Source organism: Rhizophagus irregularis, chromosome 5, assembly GCF_026210795.1.
Source record: "Rhizophagus irregularis chromosome 5, complete sequence".
Classification (NCBI taxonomy): Eukaryota; Fungi; Glomeromycota; class Glomeromycetes; order Glomerales; family Glomeraceae; genus Rhizophagus; species Rhizophagus irregularis.
The window spans coordinates 3,295,075-3,316,422 of NC_089433.1; the positions used below are offsets into that span (position 1 = coordinate 3,295,075).

The following is a 21,348-nucleotide window of genomic DNA, read 5'->3' on the forward strand; positions in this document are numbered from 1 at the left end:
ATTTCATGGAATGATTTTATGATGAAATTGTTGTATTTATCTACATCTATAGATGACGATCGTGCGTGGAATAAATTTATGAAATATAAAATAATAAGTTTATTATCCCGTATCATAATAACAATTAAAAACTTTATTAATGGCTAATTAATGGACTCTATCATATCATAGAATCATTCATCAATTTTCTTTGCAAAAAAGTATAAATACAATATATGCCATCTTCAGGTTTAAATCAGAAAGAAATTATACTTAACATTAAACTACTTATCATTAAGAATATTTTCTTCTTAGGTATAACGATATTCAATAAAATTGATAATATCTACTGTCATAAGTACTGTCATAAGAAAATTAGAAAAAATAATCAATTAATTACGACGCACTAGGCCATTACACTAGGGACGTCAATCCCTTTAAAAAATTTAAGAGTTAATTAGTATATGGGTCATTTGTCGAAATGACCCAATTGACACGTGAAGACAACTTCGTCAATAAAAATTCATTTAACAAAAAAAAATATTTTGATCCTTACTTCCAAGTGAAAAAATGATCACAACTTCGAATTCCACACCGAACTTGGTTACACCCTCCATTCTTAATAATTCTTACTCCACAAGAGGGACATGGTTGAGTTTTTTTATCAATATATTTTTGAGTTGCTTTGTCCACTTTGTTCTCATCGATTTTTGTATCAAATTCAGTACAAGTTAAACCCTGATGCCAAGGGATGTCATGATTATAACATGATTCTTTTCCACAAGCTTCACAAGTAATTTTAGGTTCACATTCTGAATAAATAATAAAAGAACATAAATCAATATATGTTATATACAGTATATAATAAAATAAAAAATTTCGTTGTTACCTCCTTCAATAATATAAATTTGACCAAAATTACATCTGGGATTTTTACACCATCTAAACTCTGGAATTTCTCTTAATTCTTGATATAACAATATTTTATCATATCTTTCAAATATTTTTTTATTAGCGATTTCTTTCATATCATTATATTGAATTTCTTGTTGACATTCATTAAATGGACAATTTATTTCAACTCTATAATCCAATTGAACTGTTATATACTTATTAACACATAATTTGCAAATATTTAATTCGTGATTACAATTTGTTGTAATTTTACGAAATAAAGATTTTGGTTGTGATTTAAGACAGATAATACATTCAATTTTTTTTGTCGTGGTAAAAGAATTATTATTTGAAAAGTGAGAAAATCCGTTGAACTTGGGTAATTTAAGTAATCTCATCTTTTTTTTATTATTATTATTTAGATATTTGGATCTGTCAAAAAAAAAAAATTATTTTTTTTTTCTTTTACATCAATTGAGTCAATCATATAATAAATACATGGGTAATTCAAGAAATGACCAATATTGGCTAATCTTAACTGACATTGCGAGACAGCCGACACTAGTCTAAAAAGTTAAGGATGCTCATCATGCTAATTTGAAGAAATATAAAGTTTCATAACTTCATTTTCGTGCTGCTATGATAATGTTTATATAGGAAGTACTTATAGAAGAAATCAGAACGTTAATAAACATTTCAACTGAAAAATAACAACAATAATAAAGTTCCAAAGTTTCAAAATTTCTTGATATGCACAAACTATCGTAAAATAAAAGCTAAAACTAACATAAAATACACGTAACACAAAATTTAAATATTGCGAATTCATTGTAATGACTGTGATACGTCATATGGAATTGAGAAAATGCTGATAGTATAATGACGTTAAATCATTTAACAAAAGAAGCCTTCTAATTTGTAATTACTCGTGACTTTGATATTCTATCTCAATGATAGGTAATAGCTAAAAAAGTAATTCCTTTATCCTGAATTTTATGGTGGAGCGATTTTTGTTAATTTAGTAATTTAAAAACATTTAGATAAATTTCCAATTTTTAAAATATTTATACTCTATCTTAGAATATTAAATTTTTAATTTCTTTTTTACGTAATAATTACGGATAGAAGGATTTATATCTAATACAAAAAATTCTGATGGTGAAAAAAGTGTCAAAAAAGATGTACGAATAGAAAATTACCCGACCAAAAGAAATTTTATAGTATAAGGTCGTAATATTATTATAAAATTTTAACAAAGCCTCCTTGAGATGCTCTCAAAAAATGTTTTGTCGTATAATTATTCTTTTTTATAATAAAGCTATTTATGCGTTAAATTTTCTACAGCTTTACTGACTATAATATAACGATAGAAATTAAATATAAAGCAAAATTTAATATACAGAAACAAAATAATATATAATAGATCTCATCAACTCATCGGCTTTACATACTTTACAGTTTAAGCGCTTCGCAATCCGATTTAGTTTGGTCTGACTTGTACTTTCAAGATAATGGCTCAATCCCGTTCAACTTGATTTTTTTAGCAACAGTTTGGTTTGACTTTAGCGCTTTAGCCTCAAGTCAGACCGAACTGACGTTAGCAATATTACTTAACGAACATTACTTGCATATCACGCGATACCAACATTTTGAAATAAAGAGAACCCAACTTGATAAATTTTGGATTTTATATATTTAAACTAAGTTAAAAAGAATGTCTGATTAGTGCAAATATAATCCAATAAACTGACATTAAAGAACATTAATTTTGTATTAATTATGGTAAAAGGTAATCAATTCATTGTTATTTATGTTTTATGTTTGTGAAATATAAAAAATTCTCATTATCAAAATTCAATTAATATTACGTATTACGCATAATATTTACATGTAGTCTTATGAGAAGTATTTCCATGTTTCCTAATATCATTATAATCAGCAAAGCATCTATACAAAATAACCAGTATCAAATGAGATTAATTAAAAACAAAATAGTAAAATGTTTAAAAGAAATACTTACAACCAACAAAATTCGTATTTACAAGTCCTAATTTTGCAAGCCATATGATCACACCCATCTTCCTTCATGATTCTTATTCCACATTTTGGACATGGTTTTGTTTCTTTTTCGAGTAAATCTTGAGTTGCTTTGTCATTACCTTGTCTGATAATAAGTTCGTAATTAGAACAAGTTGAATCCTCATGCCAAGGAATATCGTGAGTGTAACAAAATTTTTGTTTACAAGCTTGACAAGTCATTATAGGAGCATCATCTGTATAAAATTAAGATTTATTTAAATTTTTTTTTTTCCTTTCCTAATAAAAAGATAAAATTAAAAATTATCTTTACCTCCTCCAAAATGAATTTGACCAGAATTACATCCAGAATTTTTACACCATCTAAATTCTGGGATTTTGCTTAACGTTTGATGAAGCAATAAAGTATTATATCTTTCATATAATTTTTTATTAATCTTTCTTATATCATTAATTTGTATAATTTGATTACATTTATTAAATGGACAATTGATTTTTATATCACTTTGACTATCTAATTTAATTGTAATATGCTTATTAATGCATAATTTACAAATATTTGATCCATGATTACAATTCACAGTAATTTTAGTGAATAAAGTTTTTGGATGATATTCAAAACAAATTTGACATTCAATTTTCATTGTAAAGAATATCTATTATTTAGTTAGCAATTAGAGAAAGGGAGGAAAAAAACTACTTTATAGATTGGCATACACAAAAAAAAAAAGATGGTTCGGTTGGTATGAGTCAATTATCATTATCCTTATCCTTTTATATACATAAAATGCCTAATTTATAAATTTGCTACGGGTGAGTTCGGGAAAAGTTTCATTTTGATTGTTAACGGTTTATTAAACATTGTACTATCACGTGTTTGGAAATTTATTGAAAATACTTTACACAAACATATAGAACTGATTTATTTAAGTTTAATTTACAGTATTTAATAAATAATAATTAATTAATTATATACTTTGTTCAGTCGATTAGGAATATGCGGGATTTTAACCAATATTGAAATCGTTATTAGTAGCATTAATTCCTATAAGTCGCCGCAGTATTCCTAATGACCGAACTATAACTCAGTTATTGGATGGGGGATATCGTCGAGGACCGATATCTCCTTCCCCCATCCAATAACTATTTATTATATACTTTTACATTTTAAGCATAAAATTTGCACGTAGGTTCATGAGACGTATTTCCATGTTGTCTAATCTCTTCATAATCAGCAAAACACCTACAAAATTATGAGACCAATTAAAAACAAAATAGATACTAGTAAAATGTTTATGAGAATACTTACAACCAACAAAATTCGTGTTCACAGGTCCTAATACTGCAAGTCATATGATCACACCCTTCGTCCTTAGTGATTCTTATTCCACATTTTGGACATGGTTTGGTTTCTTTCTCGAGTAAATCTTGAGTTTCTTCGTCATTACCTTGTTTATTTACCTCATAATTAGAACAAGATAAATCTTCATGCCAAGGAATATCATGAGTATAACATGATTTTTGACCACAAGCTTGGCACGTCATTATAGGTGCATCATCTGAGTAAATTAAAAACAAAAAATTATTTCTTATAAATATTAATAATTAAGAATTTTTTTCTTCAATATACATACCTTCTTCAAAGTGAATTTGACCAGATTCACATTTGGGATTTTTACACCATCTAAATTCTGGCATTTTGCTCAATGTTTGACGAAGAATTAAAATATCAAATCTTTCAAATAACTCTTCGCTAATATTTTTTATATCATCATTATTAAATTTTCGATCACATCTATCAAATGGACAATTAATTCTTTCTATTTTACTGTCTAATTGAGATGCAATATGCTTGCTAACACATGATTTACAAATATTTAATTTATGATTGCAATTAGAGGTAATTTTAGGGAATGAAGATTTTGAACAAAATTCAAAACAAACTTGACACTCAATTTTCTTTATAATAGCCATTTTATTTGTTAATAATTCTGGGTGGGAAAAAAAAGTGCTCTAATAGTTTTAATAGTTTTAAATAAATAAAATTTTATGAAATTAATTCCCTAATTTTTTTTTTTTTTTAAAAAAAATCCACATTATTTATAAGAGTCTCAATCCCCTCTCAAAATATTAAATCAACAAATCTTAGTAACAATAACCATATCAAAATTATAAAAAAGTTTATTGAATCTAAATTTGTCGTTTAAGAATGAAATCCGTAGTTTGTGTTTCTAATAAGGTTAATAATAATTAAATCTGGGAACAAAAACATTAATTCTGAATTTAGTAAATTTTGATTATTGAACAAATTATTATGTGAATGTCATTTAATCATATTTGGCTAAAAAAAGATTTTTCTCGTTTCAGCCAACGATGACATACTAAATATGTAAAAAATTTGTGTTAATCATGTTAATCATGTTAATCATGTTATTGTTAATATTCAGAATCAGGGGGAACAGAAAAAAAAAAAGTTATTTATAAATCATAAGTGTTATTATTCAATTGTTCAGCCGAATAGGGATTAAGAAAGAAATTGGCCTTCGAATGTACCAATAGTACGATACCGTCGATACCTTGTATATTACGAACTGTGATTATTTAAAAAAAAAATCAGGTGACTCAAATTGACAGAGGTCATACCTCTTCCGTACGAATTTGATTTTAACACACTTTTTTATATTATTTTAAGCCTCCAAAAGTGCTTCCAATAGTGCTTCCAATCTTCAAGAGCACATCACTGGTTTAACGTACTCCGTCCCCCTCTATTTTTTTAAAAAATCTAAACATGAAACAACATATAGTATGTTTAAATACCCCCTAATTTAAATTGAATTTTCCCAAAATTTTCAAAGTTTTATAATGTATATTTCATTTAGTTTGTTTAAATGAAGACCCTCAAACTTTTCAGGAAATCTGGACGTTAAACAAACGGAACGGCCTTATATTCAATTGAACATTATAGAATTTAATTACGCAAAAATGTAAATTTAATCGATTAAACGTATTTTTATTACAAGCATTAACAAATAATATTTTTTTTCTGTGAGAAAGAGGTTAAACCATGAATTACGAATATTACTTTAAGATAATGTGTCAAAACAGTAGGTACAATTGTATATTACTGGGATATTAGATCTGAAATAAATGCGCAAGAAGCGCTAAAGTATCAATGTGTTAACCTAATGAGACAATAAACCAATCATATTGACTAATTGTCAAAGAATTTAGTTCTGAATTGTAAAATAGAAATATAATACTATTCAATTGACCTTTGTAAATTTCAAATTACCTGTCGTGGATGACTAGTAAAGCGGCCCACATGACCTTTGGCGAAATATTTGCAGCAACCTTCTAATGGTCTAGTGTGTTTATCTAATCATCATCTGTTGTCACAACGAAAATCATGTGATTGTAAATCATCTGGAGTGTTAAGAAAACAATCCATCATTGATCAACGTAATTTTCTTCTCGGATTACGTATTTTGTACTTTTTGATGATTTTTAGATTATTAAATAGAAACAGACGTTTTGTTAATTCAATATCTTTCCCTTCTAACCTTGTAGCAACTTTAAACAGTTCATTTGTTTATAATTTATCGTAAGTATATAGATTTATTATTTATAATTTTTTTTTTCTCTCAACTTTTTTAATAAATTTTTTTTGTAAAATTTGAAATTAAAACTCCTTTAAATTTTAATATAATATTCTTCATTTTATTATTTTTTAGGCAACATACTCCAGTTTTTGTTTTCTCAAACAGTTTTCGATTTCAAACAGTCTTCAACAATAAAGCAAGAACAATGGCAACATCATCGTTTAATAACCTTCCACCAAATTTTACCATCTCATCAGATGGAAGTCATGCGGTATTATCAGTTCCCGTAGAAAAGTCTGATAATGATGAAAGATCTTATAGACTTATTAGATTGAGTAATGAATTAGAAGCTTTACTTATTCACGACGCTAAAACTGATAAATCAAGTGCTGCTTTAGACGTTCATATTGGTAATTTATGTGATCCGGTAAGAGATATTCAGAAATAAAAATTTTTCTAATAATGCTTCAAAATTTCTTGTTGAAAAAATTTCTTTTTTATAGGATGAATTATTAGGACTTGCCCATTTTTGTGAACATTTGTTATTTATGGGAAGCGAAAAGTATCCAAAAGAAAATGAATACAGTGATTATTTATCAAAGCATAGTGGACATTCTAATGCTTACACTGCATCTGATTCCACAAATTATTATTTTGAAGTTGGACCTGAATATTTGGAAGGCGCTTTAGATAGATTCGCCCAATTTTTTATTGCGCCATTATTTGATCCTAGTTGTACTGACAGAGAAATTCGTGCAGTTGATTCTGGTATCTTTTTCATATCCGCTTCTTCATTTTCCTTTAGTTAGATAAAAAATATTAACAAAACATTTCTCGACTTTAGAGAATAAGAAAAACCTACAATCAGATGATTGGAGATGTTATCAATTAGAAAAATCACTATCAAACCCCAATCATCCTTATTGTCGTTTTGGTACAGGAAATTTAGTGACACTAAAAGAAAATCCAGAGAAACAAGGATTAAACATTAGAGATGAATTATTAAAATTTCATGATAAATATTATTCCGCTAATATTATGAAATTAGTCGTACTTGGTAAAGAACCTTTAGATCAGCTTTCTCAATGGGTTATTGAGAAATTTTCTACTGTTAAAAACAAAAGTATTCCGGTACCTACTTTTGAAGGTCATCCATTAACTAAAAACGAATTGATGGTAAGTATAAGGTCATAAAATAATTTTTTCTTCTTTTTTAATTAATTTAAATAATTATATTTAAATTATAGAGGCAAGTTCTTGTTAAACCTGTGAGGGATATTCGTAGCTTAGAAATGACATTCCCATTTCCAGATCAAAGTTTACTATATCGCGTTCAGGTATGTAACAATGTTTTTTTTTTGCCACCAAGTAAAGAAATTTATTAATAATATATTGTAGCCTGGAAGATATTTATCTCACTTAATTGGACATGAAGGAGTGGGTTCAATATTATCTTTACTGAAAAAGAAAGGTTGGGCAAATTATTTAAGTGCTGGTCCAAGCCATGGAGGAGTTGGCTTTGAATTTTTCAGAATTTCGATAGATCTTACTGAATCAGGTTTGGGTAAGGTATTTTTCTATTTATGAGGATTGATTTCTCGAGATAATGGTTTTTTTACTAATTAATTTACTGGATTTTTATGTAGATAATCGTGAAAATGTAATTTTACATGTGTTTCAATATATTGAAATGTTGAAACAGATCGGAGTGCAAGAGTGGAGTTTTCGTGAAGTAAATTATATTTATTATGACTTCATTTAGTTTCTTCGAAATATTTTTAATCTGATCCTTAAATGCATTGACAGGTTGAAAAACTTAATGAAATTTCATTTAGGTTTAAAGAGAAATCATCACCATCACGATATGTTTCAAGGTTATCCAATACGATACAAACACCATATCCAAGAGAATGGGTTCTTAGTGGACCATATTTGATTAGAGAATATGATCCAAAATTAATTGAAGAATCTCTTGAATGGCTTCGCCCTGATAATTTCTTTCTTGAATTAGTTAGTCAAACTTTTACTGGATTAGATCAAAAAGAAAAATGGTATGGAACTGAATATAAAGTTGAACCTTTAAGTTATGGATTACTTCAGGTAGATTTAGATGTATAATATATATTATAATATGTATAAAAAAAATTCATCTTTTTTATTTATTTATATAGGCTTTGAAGAATATTGAGTTAAACCCCGAATTAAAAATGACTTTACCGAATGAATTTATTCCAACCAACTTTGAAACACACAAGACGGAAGTTGCAACGGTATGGTTACTTTAACGATAAATTTACGACATTATATTGATTAAGAAAATATTTTAATATTTCACCTTTATCAGCCTGCCAAGAGACCGAATTTAATCAATAATACTGTAACTAGCCGATTATGGCATAAAAAAGACGATACCTTTTGGGTACCAAAAGCTAACGTCTATTTTATATTGAAAAGGTTTTTCTTGTTTTTCTTAAATTTTTTTTTTCTTTTTGTCATATATCCTTTAAAATAGATGATTTAATTCTAATCTCTTTCTCTCCTCGTAGCCCATTCTCTTACGTTACACCATTGAATAGTGTTAAGGCTCGATTATATGTAGATTTAATTAAGGATGCTTTAACAGAATATTCATATAATGCTGAAATTGCAGGGTTAAGTTATGATCTTTATACTCATTTTAATGGATTGTTATTAACAATCGATGGTTATAGTGACAAAATGCAAGTTTTATTAGAAAAAATATTGATTATAATGAAAAATTTTGAAGTGGATTCTGAAAGATTTTCATTAATCAAAGAATACCTTCAAAGAGATTATAAAAATTCTTTATTAGATTCACCACATCAACATTCATCGTATTACTTTTTATATTTAACTCAAGAAAAAGTGTGGTCACATGAAGAAAAATTAGAAGTATTAGATGATATTAAATTTGAAGATATAAAAATGTTTTATCCTGAATTGTTGAGTCAATTACATATAGAATCATTAATTCATGGTAATATATTAAAGGACGATGCGATGAAAATGACTCAAAAAGTTGAAGAAATTCTTCAACCAAAAGCTCTTTTGCCATCACAATTAATTGGTTATAGATCTGCTATACTTCCATATGGGAAAAAATTCATTTATCAAAGAAATGTTTATGATACAGAAAATATTAATTCCGCTATTGATTATCATATTCAAGTTGATGGTTTAATGGAAGTAGAATCGAGGGCAAGATTAAGTTTATTGGCTCAAATCGCTGATGAGCCTTGTTTTAATCAATTAAGAACGAAGGAACAATTAGGTTAGTTGTCTTTTTTTTTTTCCTTATAGAAAAGGATGATATTAATATTATTTGTTTGTTTATTTTAAGGTTATCTGGTCTTTAGCGGGATAAAAAAACAAGCATCAACTATGGGATTCAGAGTTATTATACAAAGTGAAAAGGATACTGTTCATTTAGAAAATAGAGTTGAAGCTTTCTTAAATAGTTTACAGGTAATTACCTTTTTACTTTTTGTAAATTTTTTCTTTAAAATAAATTCGTCATTTTTTTTTTCTTTAAAATAAATTCATTTTTTTTTTAGAAAATAATCGAAGAGATGTCAGAGAAAGAATATCAAAACCAAGTTCAATCGTTAATTGTCAAGAGATTAGAAACCCCTAAGAATTTAGGTCAAGAAACTCAGAAATATTGGCAACATATTAGTTCCGGATATTATGAATTTGATCGAGGTAACTCTCTTTGATTATTTTCCGGTGAATTATGTTTAATAATTTTTTTAAAAAATTGATTTCCCATTCTTCTCATTTCTTTAGATGATACAGATGTAGAAGAAATACGTAAAATTACAAAACAAGATTTCTTGGAATTTTACAACAAATTTATTATTCCAAATTCATCAAATTTCAAAAAATTATCAGTACATTTAAGATCACAAAAAAATTCACAATCAAAAACATCGGTAAATGATAAAGAAAATGAAACATTGGAATTAGAATTGAAAGAAGGAAATGAAATCATTGATGATATAGTATTATGGAAAAGTCATATGAAATTGGGACCCGCACCTACCCCCGTTATAATGTTTAATGATTCAATTAGTAAATTATAGAAGTGATATATCATGTGAAAATTTTTAGATAAAAGAAAATTAATAAATATATTATATATATATATGTATTAATAATCAATAATCAATTTTAAATTCCAATAAATCACGTGATAATTGGCGATATTAACACACTATTAACACGAAAATTTCATGCAATTTAAAGTGTAAAAAAGATCATACGATATATATTTTTTTTTTCACTGCACCATCGCCGCGACGCCGCCAACCCGCGGGAAAGTTGAAAATAAATATTTAGTGCTGAATTCGCCAAATTGGCGCACATAATGTGGCAAAATATTATGTGCGGCTTTACCGCATTAATGTAATTAATTAATAAGTAATATTATTAATATTGTTAAATATGGGTTCAAAATAATTTGTAGATATATAACAGGTTTCTTTTTTTAAGAAAAATCGGAAAATTGAATTAACGAATTTTATTTGGTAAATTAAAAATATAAAAAAAATATTATTTTTCTTAATTTTAGAATTGTTTTTTTTTTGTTTTTTTTTTGACATGTGGGGTATTATGCGGAAATGCATTAAAAAAATATTTTTTGTGTTGCGCCAAATACTCAAAATGTGCGAAATGTGTGCGGCCGCACGTGCCGTACATTGAAATTCAACACTAGACCTGCAAGGCTGCACCCCGATAATACTTCAATGTAATTTAGTTCACAATGATATTCATGCATTGTAGTTTAGATTTTTTTGATCATTCTATAATGATTCTATAATGATAATAATGATATAACAATCAATTTTATGCGGATTTAGTTGAATGAACCTTTTTATTTTATTTTATTTTTTTTTTGTTCTTCGGGTATATTAGAATAAATATAGTAAGTCATACAAGTAATAAAAAAAAAAAAAAAAATTTTATTACAATGACAATGAAAAAAGGACCAATCAAAAAAATTTTATATAATTATTTTTGTAGATTAAATAAAGATTAATAATTTTGATTATTTTTACTAATATTAGAAATATCCCTGACCATATAATTAAAGTATTTTACCCTTTGATAATTTTTTTTTTTTTTTTACCCCAATATATTACGTAAAAAAAAAAAAAAAAAAAATTTTTTTTTTAACCGAAAATAAATTTTTCGAACCGGGAATTTCGATAATTATGGGACGTTCCCTACATTTTTTACTGGGTACCCGACTTTATTAAGAAAATGATAATCTCACCTGAAACTAATTTCATTAAGATTTTTTTTTTTTTTTTTAAAAAAAGAAAATTAAACTCAAGCATTGCAGGTTTCGGTTTATTTATAATACAAATATTTATATGGCGTCTTCATTATGTATTGGATTAACTTCTTTTTTTACCTTTTTACCCTTTTACCCTTTAAAAAAATAAAAATAAAAAATAAAATAAAAAATAAAAAGGAAAAGAAATAAAATAAGATAAAAAAAAAGGAAAAACGAATAGAATAGAAAAAACGAATAGAATAAAATAAAAAAGGAAAACCGAATAGAATAAAATAAAAAATAAAAAAAAATAAAAAAGAAAAAAAGAAAAAAAGGAAAAGAGAATAAAAAAATAGAATGAAGGAATAAAATAAATAAAAAAGGAAACAAGAATAAAACAAAATAAAATAAAATAAAATAAAATAAAAAAGTATTTGGTAATAATATTATTAAAAAACATTTAATGAAAAAACATATTTATTTAAATGGAATCCTGCATCTTTTTTTTATTATATAATACATTTCGTAAACAAGAAAAACAATCCCCCCAAAAAAAAATTTTATGTATATATAATCATGACCATATATAATTAACTATTCGGAATTTTAGAATATATAATGAAAGTTGGTTACACTTCTTTCTTTTATAATTTATTCGTTTCTTTCATAATATTGTTTTTTTATAAAATTTTTCATCCTTTAAAATCTTGTGATGATCTCCTCGGATTTTTTGATGGGTATTATATTATGATATTCATTTTGATTTCTGTAAAAAAGTTACCCGTGTGCATCAAAAAAGTCCCTGTCATTTTTCTTTTAAGACTAGTTTAAAAAAAAAAAAATTTATTTCAAAAAGTTTTTCAATAAAAACAAAATTAGTAAGATTAGAAAAAAATGAACTCTTTAAGAGGAAACAGTTCAATGAAATCTTACTTTGAACACGGCGTAAAAGAGTTTCATTGTCAAAAAAACAAAAACAAAAAAAAAAAAATATTTGGCTCGCTGACAATGTTTCATAAAAAAAAAAAAATTTCTTTATTGTCGGAGAGATCCCGGTTTAAAAAAACTTTAAAATATATATATATTTTTTTTTCATTGTACAAAAATATTTGTCATAAGATTATACGTGGGTTGAAGATTATAATTTTTTTTTCTTTATTTAAATAATTTGATTTTCAACATCAATTAAAAATAGTGAAATTAAAAAAAAAAAAAGATTAAATAATTAATAAATTTTAATTTAACCTAAGAGATTAGGTTTTTCAACTTTATTACAAAGTTACGCTTTGTTTGGGAAATTGATCTAACCTTCTTAGGACTTATAAAAAGTCTGTGCATTTTTCGATCATCACAACCTTTTTTTCGAAATAATTATTTAGGGAAGATTTTCCTTAAATAATAAAATCAATTTTTTTGGATTCGATGTGAAAAAGAGAGAGAGTAAAAAAATAAAAATATAAATCGATAAATCGACATCGATATTACAAATTTACAAATTCTAATCGGAGATCGGAAATCGGGGATAAGTTTCAGTTAAATATCAATAAAATAATGCATTGTTCTTCATAGCTACACTAAACTACACTAAGAAAAGGTCATTTAACACGTGAAAAGAAAATAATTCTTCATCATAGTATGAACAGTAAAGGTATGGTGTTAAATTAGTTTGAACTATATTAACCATATTAACCATGTTAACCAAATATGACTAAAACAACTTTTTTGATTACAAAATAATATGCAACACACAATCGTATATTTAAATTTTTGATTTGTTAATCAAATAAATCCCGATAGAATCGATAGAATACAATAGAACTTTCTATAGACAATTTAGATTAATAAAAATTCGATTATCTTTAAAAAATTTGCCCATTTTTTTTTTATACAATGAAAAAAAAAAATAAATTATTCCTCATATTTTTGATTTATAATATTTTTACCCATTCTGCTCATTCAAGTTAGTTTGATCATGATTAGGTGACTGTAAGTAGCCATGTAACTGTGGTCAAATCTTCTCTTATTAACCATTTTAAAAATTAAATTACAATTATCGCCGTTTTCAATGGTATAGGCGTGTAGCCGTTTAGCCCCGGTATAATAAATATTACTGGTCGATTGCTGGATTAATTGCTGGAAACAACGGATATCAACCCATCAACCGGACCAACGGGATAATATTTGTTAATTATATATATAGTAACATGGTGTTCATATATTTGTGGTAATATCATATATATATATATATATATATGTTTATGGTATCAAAATTATAATATGCAATTAGATTTTAATAATAACTTTTTTTTTACGCGTACCGCGCCACAAAAATTAAAAATTAACCGCGCCACAAAAGAAAAAAATAATAAAATAAAAAAAAGTGCAAAAAGTGCGGAATAATATGGAATTTTTTACATCGTGGTAATACCGTAATACAAAACATACCTCTTACTTTTTTTAATTTCATTTTGCATTTGTTTATTAAAAAAAAAAAACCTGTCAAATCTAAAAATTTATCTGAGATTAAATAATTTATGGGGTTTTGATTGAAACTAGGTCAAAATAAAATATAGTACATTCAATAACATTTCAGTTAAAATTCAAGTAATTGAAAAAAAAAAAATTGTATCCAATAAATTTCGAAGATTGATTATTTGTTTGATAAAATAATGGTCTTGTTTTGTAACCGGATTTTTTTTGGGTAGGACATGATTAAAAAAAAAAACAATTTAAAATAAATTAAGGAATTCTTTTAAGGATTTACTCGTGAATTTTACTGAATTAAGTGGAAAATGCAATAAACCTATATTAGGACAAACATTATAAATCCAATTTTCGGATTCTGATACTGAAACAAGTAAAGAAAAGCCTCCAAGTACAGCATATCACTTATTTGGAACTAAGGCTTTTATTTATCTGCAAGTTCTGCAAGTTCAAAAGAATGCACACCTCCTAATATAACAATTGATTTTATCAGTCCTTCTAAATTAAAAATTATGCTATGCAAGTAAATAAATAAATATTAAGGATTTTTTTTTTTTCTTAAAAAAAAAAAAATTTTTTCTTTATTGATGCGAATTTTTAATATTAAAAAAAAATACCCTGGTTTTTTTGTTGCATAATCTCCATTATTATTATTATTATTTTCGCGGTTCATGGTATTTCTTTTTTTTGTTGGTCCTTTAACTTTTTTTTTGGGATCGTCGAAACTAATACAAAAAAAAAAAAAAAAAAAATTTCGGAATTTTTTTTGGGTACGAAAAATTTTAAATTATGTAATAATAAAAATCTAAAATTAAAAGGCGAATTTTTCAGTTTTGGATTTTTTTTCTTCTTTTTTCTTTTTTAAATAAAAAAGTTTTATGGAAAAATGGATTCTTATTTTTAAAAAAAAAATTTTTTTTTTTCACATAAAAAAAACAAATAAATATAAAATAAATGATTGAATGTATTTTAATTCAAAATAGTTTAGAATATTTTTTTTTTTTTTTTTCTGGTTCTTTAAAAAAATAAACCAAATTTTTTTTTTATACACTTTTCTTTTATTTCAATTTATTATATATATATTATATATATAATCTATTATTATTATTTTTTTATTATTAATTAAAAATAATTTCTTTTTTCTAAATTGGGATTACTGGAAAAATACAGTAAAAAAAAAAAACATTCCTGCATTATAAAAAATTATTTAAGTACAAAAAAAATGTTTTATTTTTCATTTTTTTTCTTTCCAATTTCGCGTGGTTATATCTTATTTCATCGGAATTTTTTTCATTCCCTCCCCACCTCCATTCCCCTCCTCTAGCCTTTTACCTTTTATAAATAAAAAAAGGTTCCTTGATATTTTTATTAAAGTCCTTAATTAAAAATAAAAAGAAATCATTATGGAACATTCTGATGTAATCACGAACCACCAAAATTCAACATCGAAAGACTATAGTTACTTAAATTTACAAAGTGGTTTGTTTCGTTATATATGGACGACAGATTATTCTGCACCTTGCACTGAAATCCTTCAAAAAGATGGTGCTAAAGTTCTCGATGTTGGGTAAGACTAATACAAATAAATATGTAGAGTATATATATTCTCTCACTTCATTCTTTCTTATTCATTAAAAAACGTTTAATTTATAAATCTTTTATATTGAATTCAAAAAGATGTGGTACCGGCGTATGGGTAATAGATATGTCGAAAAACTATCCTTTATCTCACTTTATCGGAATCGACGATTTACTCATATTCCCTCAAGATCCTGAAGATTTAACCCCAAACTCCACATTTCTTCAATGCAGCTTGACTGGTCCTTTACCTTTCGAAGATAATTACTTTGATTATGTACATTGTAGAAACGCTCTTATGGATTTTAGTGTTACTGAATGGAAAGAAAAAATCATTCCGGAAATTATCAGAGTGACAAAACCCAATGGCTTCGTTGAACATTGCGAAGTGGATGAGCATTACGTAAATGAAGGTCAAATTATGAGAGAAATTACGAATTCAAGTTAGTAATTTTTTATTTTATTATAAATATTATAAAGTAAATTTCAAACATTGTTGATTTATTTTATTATTAGTTACGAATTATAACACTTCTCGCAAAATTGATGGAATGATCGGTGAAAAATTGGATGAGATTTTGTTAGAAACTGGAGAGTTATATAATATACATCATCAACAAAAATATAGCCCTATTGGAGGTGGATGGGGAGGTGAATTCGGAAAACTGGTAAATTTTCCTTAAAAAAAAATCAATTTTTTTTTTGTAAATCACTTATTACTACTAATCATTTCTTCTTTTTTTTTTTTAGGCAATTGATATCTTTGCCGGAAAATGTCGTATCATGAGAACAGAGCTTGCTGAAGAAATGAATATTACGCCTCAAGAATTTGATGAGAAAATCCAAGCCTGTCTTAAAGAGGCAGAAACTACGAGAACCTATTTAAAATCTCATCGTGTATATGCCCAGAAACTAGCTTGAATCTCTATTTTTTTTTATATATTCTTTTTTTTTTCGAATAATAAAATAAAAATTCCAACTTTCTTTTCGTAGGAAAAAAAAATAATGAAATTATTATTATTATTTTTTTTTTCCTTTTATCGATTTTTTTTATTAAAGAAAAAAATATATATTTCGATTCGATCTATTTAGATTTTAAACATTTTTTTCTTTAATTGACGTAAATTTTTTTTTTTTCACCAAACACTTTTTAAGAAATTTACACAATATATAAGATATAAAAAAAAAATTATATGAACAATTTTATGGGAAATTTATCAATTCAACAAAAAAAATTTCGAGGGAGATAAAATGGAAATAATTACTTAATTATGATAAAAAAAAACACGTGTTTAAGAAAAATAAATGGTTTCTTGGATTAAAAACAATCACGGCTTTAAGACCCTTAAAAAAAAAACAAAAAAAAAAAAATAATATTTAATTCACGTAATTATTTATCAATACAAAATTAATTGATCCATATCATGTATTGTAAGTGTCGTTTAACAAAAAGAATAAAAGGTAAATAAAACTCGCTTATTTTTTCGAATTATTATAATAATTGTGAAGACAAAATTATAATAATTTGATATTACACGTTTTTAATATCCAATTCGATATATGTATACTGTAAATTATATAATATATATATGTTCCATCTAATGATTTATCCGATATCTGATAATCATTTTATTAGATTTTACTATAGCGATCAGGTATACAAAAGATTCGCTTATGCGCTTATGCGGCTATTAATTTGTGGCTAGTTAAGTTCATAGCTTTTCTGTTTAGGTTATCCATTATTCATTATTGTGGCTAGTAATTGTAATTTCAAGTTATTTTATCGGATCGATAATTCGATATACTTGTTGTGTATATTTACAAATAACAAATTACAATAAATATACAAGCAATTAACAAATAAACAAATAATTTTTAATTAGTGTCACTTTCATTATATATAAATTATAAAATATTTAAAATATGTAAAATATGATAATGAATTTTTTCATCTTTATTTATTTAATATCTAATAATATTCTTTTAGCTATAAGATCATTAATGCGTAATACTGTAATGGATTATAATATAGTCCTACCATTCTTAACAAACGATAATAATAATAATAATAATAATAAAATAAAAAGAAATTCTTATTTCTCATCTTTCTCATCTCTCGCGTTAATCCAAAACAACCAACTTTCTCTAAGCTTCCCTTATAATACATTCAATTGAAATTATCTAAATACGAGGATAAATATAAAAAAAATAATTTTCTTTCTTTTATTTAAATAACTATAAAATTTTTTTTTTTTAGATAAAATATATCTATGTTTCACAATCTTTTTTTTGATCAACTTCTTTTTCCCCTATATTTAATGTAACGGAATCTCCGTTAATCGTCTTTCCAACTACATTCACATTCTTACCTTCATCTTCCACCACACCATTTACACCATCTTTTATTTTTTCAATATTTTCATGATATCCATTCTGCCCATTTACACTCCTAAATGTCATATCTACTAACATACTATTATTTTCACTCTTTTCATTACTGTTTCCATTGACCATTTCAGCATAAATATCTAAATGTCCATTCACCGTATTATTTTGAATTTCATTCATTCCATTCGTATTTACTAATACGGTATTTGAGTCTACGTTCAAATTATTACCTGACATGTCATTCGGAATCTCTGCTTCCGCGAGATCGCCACCCAGACTTGCCATGAAGGAATCAAAATCCAAATTCATCCCATTACCTGATATTTTACTTGATTCTAATGAATCATACGTTCCAAATAATTCATCCAAATCCATGTTATCCATGTTATCCATATTTTCCATATTTTCCATATTTGCATCATTACCTTGCATGTTTACGTCCATTGTATTGAAATTCGGTAACATGTTATCTAAATCGAAATTAATATCAATGTCCGATTGTCCAAATAACATTTTTGAATATTCTTCAACTGTTAAGGCATTACTGCCATCAACTTCGCTTGTTGTATTAGCATTTAACAAACCATTTCCTGTTAAATAATTGGTAGTATTTGCTGATGATCCTTCAACGGTCGTAACTGGAAAATCATTCATATTAAATAATGATATCAAGTCTTTCTCGGCAGCAGTAGTTGTAGCAGTGTCGTCAACGCCAGCATCAACATCAGCATCAGCACCTGAAGCTGTGATCGAAAATTTATTTTTTATCGTATCGGTCGATAATCCATTGAATTGTGATGAATTTGGTTGTGATATATTTTTATTTGGTTGATCAACTTTTAACGTGACTCCTAAAGTCTTCAAGGTAATAGTATTATTATTGTCCGAATTTGAAATGGTCTCTTCAGGAATAACCTTATTAAATGGGTTGAGAGGTTCTTCATTATTTGATAGAGTCAATGATTGTGTGATTGATCCTGCATTAATAGATTTTGGGTTCGTTGATAAGTTATTAGATTCAGTTGGTGACATCTCAATGTTCACATTTGGGAAAGATTCTGAATTAGGCAAATTAGAAATTTCTTTTTCTGATTGAGTTGATAATACTCCATTTGATTTAGTTTTTGATAATCTGATCGGATTTAGTAAAGATCCTTCGGTGCTTGATGAATTATGAGATTTGCTTTTTGATTTTACAGATTTTGTCAAATTTAAGGTAGGTTTTGATGGTGTTTTTAAACTAAGAAATTTTTCGTCCAGCAGGCTCGATGATGATGATGACGAAGGTGATGATGGTGATGATGGTGATAACGATGATGACGATGATGATGGTTCAGCAAAGCTATTAGTATTTACCAAAGAATCAACTTTTATAATGTAGGGCGAAACATCATCAACATCGAACGGAAAAGGACACTAAAAAAGAATAAAAAATAATTTTAAATAATTTTTTTTTTAGAAAAAAAATAATAAATTATAAGAAAAAAAAATGAAGACAATATACTTTTTTCTTCGCACATATCAGCATCTTCTCGGATAAACTAATATAACAATATTGAAGTTGTGTTGAACAATAAGGACAAGGATTTCTCTCGGTTTCAATTGACATGTTAAAAAAAAATTTTTTTTTACTCTAAAAAAAATAATACAAGCTTTGTGTGATTCCCGTTCCTAAAATAATAAATAAATAAATAAATAAATATATTAGCAATCTAATATTGAGTTATTATTATTTTTTTTTTGTCTTATTTACCAGAAGAGAATGAAAATGATTTGAAAATAAACTAATTAATTAATTTTTTTTTTAAAAAAAAAATAATAATCGAACCTTTTGAGATTTGTATTTGATACTATTTTTTTGTATTAATTAAAAAAAAAAAAAAATGTACAATGTGGTTAATATATGAAATTAAGAAATAAATGATATATCATGACAAATTCGTGGTGTAAGAACTTGACGCAAAATAAAAGGTTTTAAGACCTTTCATTCTGCAATCATGATCAGATTTGCCATAATATATTTTAAAAAAATAAAAAAAATACTCCCCCAAAATAAAATCCTGTAACAAGTTTTAAAAATGTTACACTCACTCATTCACTAACTTACTCACTAATTCAAAGAAAAAAATTTCTTACGAGATTTGTGTGATTAATTATAATTCATCAATCAAAAAAATATACGTATATGTATATAATATATATATATAATATTTTTTATGACGTTTTTTAATTCGATAAAATGAATTAAGAAAATATTTTCATTAATATATAATTCAAAAAATTCTTTCTCTACCTGTTCCAAAGGAACTAAATTCAAAGAAACTAAATAACTATTTGAGGGTAAAAAATTACCAAATATTTGAAATCAATTTTTTTTTTATAACCCAATTTTAAAGGAGTTATAGAAAAATTACTAACCTCTTTGGTAAAAAGTTTTAAAACACTTTCTTAAAAATTCTTTAACGGACGGGAAAATTCGAAAGTATTTAAAAAAAATTTTTTTTTTTTTTCCTTGAAATTGTAATTGTGACATAAAAAAAGGATATACTCCTCCAATCATTTTGATTGGACAGTATTGTCATTATGCATCAAATGGGTAAAATAATAATGCGGACAATAAGGAAAAAGTTTATCACACAAGTAAACATATTATGGGATTTGCCGCAGTAACAAAAGCTCTGAAACAGGGAAATTTAATAACCTGTTTAAATACCGTTGTACAATATTTCATAATTGTTTTGTTTAATAAAGATACTGTACGTATTATCTTAAAATAAACAAACCCTTTTTACGAGCGAATCCGTGCGATAAATTTTTTTTTTGAAATCTTTCCAATTTTCAACTAACTCCTTTTAAACTACGTGAAAACCATCACCGAGAGCGGATAAGGATTATCTCTGATCTTGTATGTTATTGTTTCCATAAACATTCTGTATTTATCCAGACTATTAGGACTAGTGTATTGCGTCAATCAGCATGACCATGCGTGACCAACATGGCTAAAAGCATTAAAAAGACATGCCTATCTCTCGTATGATGATAAATAATTTGCATGCGATCAAGTCAATGGTTTATCCTCTTTATTGTTGA

General features: G+C 26.0%; 6 protein-coding genes across 7 annotated transcripts; 2 read left to right on the top strand and 4 right to left on the bottom strand.

Moving 5' to 3' along the window:
- Positions 1 to 531: 531 nt before the first annotated feature.
- OCT59_025245 (uncharacterized protein) lies at positions 532 to 1,271 on the bottom strand (the record flags this gene model as incomplete). Of its 2 annotated transcripts, none has more annotated exons than XM_025327996.2 (2): positions 532 to 791; positions 869 to 1,271. In XM_025327996.2, the coding sequence occupies 2 exons, from the start codon at positions 1,269 to 1,271 to the stop codon at positions 532 to 534; spliced, it is 663 nt and encodes a 220-aa protein (XP_025168653.2). The 2 variants fall into 2 exon arrangements, with proteins under 2 accessions (XP_025168653.2, XP_065991964.1); XM_066137173.1 differs by having other exon boundaries at positions 869 to 1,007.
- Positions 1,272 to 2,744: 1,473 nt separating this feature from the next.
- Positions 2,745 to 3,554, bottom strand: OCT59_025246 (uncharacterized protein; the record flags this gene model as incomplete). The annotated part of the gene is made up of 3 exons (XM_025309570.2): positions 2,745 to 2,820; positions 2,894 to 3,146; positions 3,224 to 3,554. 3 exons carry the CDS (start codon positions 3,552 to 3,554, stop codon positions 2,745 to 2,747), a joined length of 660 nt encoding a protein of 219 aa, XP_025168654.2.
- A 523-nt stretch (positions 3,555 to 4,077) lies between these two features.
- OCT59_025247 (uncharacterized protein) lies at positions 4,078 to 4,884 on the bottom strand (the record flags this gene model as incomplete). The annotated part of the gene is made up of 3 exons (XM_025330802.2): positions 4,078 to 4,153; positions 4,220 to 4,469; positions 4,545 to 4,884. The coding sequence occupies 3 exons, from the start codon at positions 4,882 to 4,884 to the stop codon at positions 4,078 to 4,080; spliced, it is 666 nt and encodes a 221-aa protein (XP_025168655.1).
- A 1,523-nt stretch (positions 4,885 to 6,407) lies between these two features.
- On the top strand, positions 6,408 to 10,675 carry OCT59_025248 (uncharacterized protein; the record flags this gene model as incomplete). Its single annotated transcript, XM_025321521.2, has 14 exons — positions 6,408 to 6,511; positions 6,642 to 6,936; positions 7,013 to 7,277; positions 7,354 to 7,685; positions 7,757 to 7,846; positions 7,908 to 8,073; positions 8,156 to 8,241; positions 8,316 to 8,609; positions 8,681 to 8,779; positions 8,854 to 8,963; positions 9,056 to 9,801; positions 9,871 to 9,995; positions 10,085 to 10,232; positions 10,317 to 10,675. 14 exons carry the CDS (start codon positions 6,408 to 6,410, stop codon positions 10,610 to 10,612), a joined length of 3,156 nt encoding a protein of 1,051 aa, XP_025168656.1. The 3' UTR covers positions 10,613 to 10,675.
- Positions 10,676 to 15,695: 5,020 nt separating this feature from the next.
- On the top strand, positions 15,696 to 16,791 carry OCT59_025249 (uncharacterized protein; the record flags this gene model as incomplete). Its single annotated transcript, XM_025321522.2, has 4 exons — positions 15,696 to 15,859; positions 15,970 to 16,313; positions 16,387 to 16,538; positions 16,621 to 16,791. 4 exons carry the CDS (start codon positions 15,696 to 15,698, stop codon positions 16,789 to 16,791), a joined length of 831 nt encoding a protein of 276 aa, XP_025168657.1.
- Positions 16,792 to 18,138: 1,347 nt separating this feature from the next.
- OCT59_025250 (uncharacterized protein) lies at positions 18,139 to 20,840 on the bottom strand (the record flags this gene model as incomplete). Its single annotated transcript, XM_066137208.1, has 9 exons — positions 18,139 to 18,398; positions 18,489 to 19,674; positions 19,763 to 19,799; positions 19,891 to 19,929; positions 20,087 to 20,108; positions 20,366 to 20,389; positions 20,552 to 20,588; positions 20,677 to 20,705; positions 20,807 to 20,840. The coding sequence occupies 9 exons, from the start codon at positions 20,838 to 20,840 to the stop codon at positions 18,139 to 18,141; spliced, it is 1,668 nt and encodes a 555-aa protein (XP_065991965.1).
- Positions 20,841 to 21,348: the final 508 nt, after the last annotated feature.